Here is a 3500-nt window from a genome sequence, read left to right as displayed (position 1 = left end):
GAAAATATAATATTTAGTGTAGATTGTATTTCATGACATTGTGATTGGGCAAGTGATGTATTGTAAATTGATCGTCTATACGGGTGTTATAGAGGATACCAATTGTGTAAGGTATTACTGTTCCCTCTCCATCCACAGTGTGATGACGAATTGGTAGATATGTATGCGTACAGTGATGAGAAAATTATTGTAAAAACTAGGTAACGACGTCTGTCAAAAACACATCTTTTATTGAAAAGTAAAACGACATCAGTCGAATTCATCACTCGCAGAGAAGCTACGCAATTATATTTTATAGATATATACGTACACATAATATGATTTTTATCATACTTAAACTGTATTCATTAAAAACTATCCTTTTACAATTATATCATTGAACCCATTCCTTGTCTATTACAGTTTATTATATCTGACAGAGTAACGTTATTATTTCTCTGAATAATTGAAAAAAAACGGCACAAAACCTACGAAAGTTACTGAAGTTGACCACTTTGGTCTTAAAAATGATATCCTTTTGCCAATTCTATGTTTGAAGGTTTTTCTCAGCGTGTTTTTATCAAACGTTACGTTTATATATTATATCAATTTTGTTCTTGATCTTTCATTAAGGGGTGAAATGATAGGTATTGAAATGTAATTAGAATCCATTCTTTATTTTAACGATTTAATATCTATTTGAATACAAAAATAATAACATTTTACATGTATTTTAGATATTTAAATAATGATAAAAAAGTAATATTTTATATATTTCACCAGAGATACAAACAACAATTATGCTAAGCTAAATCTCACACGACACAATGAACTTACACATTCTGATTCAAATTCTTTACACATGCATTTTCATTTAAAACATTTGCTCTTTTTAATTAGGTCAATGTATAATAAAGTGCACGTTTGTCATCAGCATAATTAATGTACGACTTTATTAGATGTCACGGCTTCTCTTCCAGCATTTAGTCTGACTTGATATTAACCGTCCCGCTCGTAGGGCCATAATACCTACAAACATATCGTTTAGCCGTAAGCACTTGTTAATTCACCAATTGAAAAATTTGAGTAAATCTTTAATCATTTTTACAACCATAATTGAATAGTTTATATTATGTGTTTACATTTTCTGTTCTCATGGCGCCGATTAAGCATTTGATATCAGTGATATCCAGACGTGTTTTTGTTTTGTTTTAGCGATCAGATAGTACCTAATAAATATTGGCATATGAGTTTCTGCTCCGGTAACTCGGCTGCTTCGCACGTGCCAGGACCCTGTACCAACCACGACCGTACCAGGAACTTGGAGAAGACAGGCCATAGTTGTTTCTGTTGCTTTTGTAGTTTACTCCATCCCCGTACGTGACGTATGGTGTAATCCTTTGACTTCCAGTCCATCTGCCGCCATTACTCCATGCACCACCCCTTCGAAATAGATTGAAAAGTGTATTGTCGTTTACTCTGCTTGTCTCGGATCTTCCCCAGTAATCTTGCGGGTATGTTGGTGCCACCCTTTTCTCAGAAGACGGAGCATCCATGGCTGAATCGTCATAGAACTGCCTTAGATTGTTGTAGTAGTCATCGTCATCTACTATCCCGCTGTATGCATCTGTAATAAACAGAACAGGTGAGTCAGAACACGTCCATTTATTTGTGCTATCTACTATGAAGCATGATCCCAGTTATTTAAATGATTAATGAAATGTATCAAGCCAAAATGTGGACAATGGTGATCTCAGTTGTGAAGACAATGTGGATATGCTGTCAAATATTTCTAAACATTTTATACAAATTGGTAAGTGTGGATGATTGGGGTTGTCTATCGATTTGTCAACTTGAGTGTCATTTCGTACAGGAATAACAACTAAGAGTACATACGCTTATAGTGTAGCCGAATTGACAGCGATTTAATTACCTGAACCAGTACACACTATCACCTGTTGGTGCAATATTTCACTGGACATTTGTCTGATGGAGGCGACATTGGTTTTGCTATATAAACCTCTATACAACGTCGCCCAAACTTAATATATGGGTTTACTTACATGATAAAACAAATATATGTATGAACTTTTGTACCTATTTATGTGTACAGCAAGCCTTTGTGCACCGAGTAAGCCACAACAATTAATCATCGGTAGAGTGAGATAATAGGGATATTACTATCACGAAAGAGAAACTTCACTATAGAAAATTCGAAATTATCTCACTTATCGTACAGCTTAGGGGCTGATAGATAAAAAATGTTGTTTTGTTCTTGATTTAGAAAGGTATACATGAATGACGTGTTCAATAAATTTTCTTATAATCTAAAGAAAACGTTTTTTCGATATTTCTGAAATTGAAGTTGAAAAGCTTGCCGTTTTTGGCAAATAAAAATCAATGCGGCCAGGAGATAGGCACAGTCTGTTCTCAGAGGAATGCCAACAGTCTACCGGGAAATCTTGTCTTCGAAATCAGCACGGATACTTTGAACTAGAAACTCAAGGATTCTCACGATGTCATCCTCAATTTATTTTATCATCCGGGTATTATCGTGCTTTTTTTCGCAAAACATACTCCAAAATAGCTAGCAATCATATATTCATATTGCCTTTCGGCTTTCATCAGTAAGGTATGATGTACAGCACATTTTTGTAATGTAGTGTATTGTGCGGCATAATACAGCTGTAGTTCTAACTTAATGTTACTAAGAAGTGTGGAAATGTAATCGCTTGGTAAAATAACTATTTTAACCAGCGATAAAAAAATGTTAAACAAGGATTATTTAAATCTTTTGTAATCCAATACAAACGAAGACAGGTCCATATCTTAATCATTAACGGTAGAAGAAAATATTGTCATACAGACGCATGATGAGATAATATTTTATTTTTTTTCGAAAATTTGGGAAATAGTTGGGTTTTCTTGGATATTAAGTAAGCTTAGGAGTTTTACAAGCAGTAAATGTAACAGTGTTTGTAAAAAAAATATGATATTTTATCTGTCGACATAACTTCATACGTCTACCAATCATACAATTCGGTTTGTGTTTATCGACTATCGGGGACAGAAAATATCGACTATCGGGGTCAGGAAATATCGACTATTGTGGTTAAGAAATTTCGACTATCGGGGTCAGGAAATATCGATTATCGGGGTCAGGAAATATCGACTATCGTGGTTAGGAAATATCGACTATCGTGGTTAGGAAATATCGACTATCGTGGTAAGGAAATATCGACTATCAGGGTCAGGAAATATCGACTATCGTGGTTAGGAAATATCGACTATTAGGGTCAGGAAATATCGACTATTAGGGTCAGGAAATATCGACTATCGTGGTAAGGAAATATCGACTATCAGGGTCAGGAAATATCGACTATTAGGGTCAGGAAATATCGACTATCGTGGTTAGGAAATATCGACTATTAGGGTCAGGAAATATCGACTATTAGGGTCAGGAAATATCGACTATCGTGGTAAGGAAATATCGACTATCAGGGTCAGGAAATATCGACTAT

The 3500-nt window shown here is 34.8% G+C and overlaps 1 protein-coding gene across 1 annotated transcript in view; it reads right to left on the bottom strand.

Annotated features, from left to right (window-relative positions):
- Positions 1-211: 211 nt before the first annotated feature.
- LOC110464743 overlaps positions 212-3500 on the bottom strand; it is a 31466-nt gene continuing 28177 nt past the window's right edge. The window contains exon 3 of the mRNA XM_021520114.1: positions 212-1606. Within this exon, the coding sequence (XP_021375789.1) occupies positions 1209-1606 (398 nt within the window). The 3' untranslated portion in view covers positions 212-1208. The remainder of the gene's footprint in view (positions 1607-3500) is intronic.

Source organism: Mizuhopecten yessoensis, unplaced genomic scaffold, assembly GCF_002113885.1.
Source record: "Mizuhopecten yessoensis strain PY_sf001 unplaced genomic scaffold, ASM211388v2 scaffold11029, whole genome shotgun sequence".
NCBI lineage: Eukaryota > Metazoa > Mollusca > Bivalvia > Pectinida > Pectinidae > Mizuhopecten > Mizuhopecten yessoensis.
The sequence above is the reverse complement of the archived record's forward strand: the minus strand, read 5'-3'. Positions and strand labels throughout refer to the sequence as shown.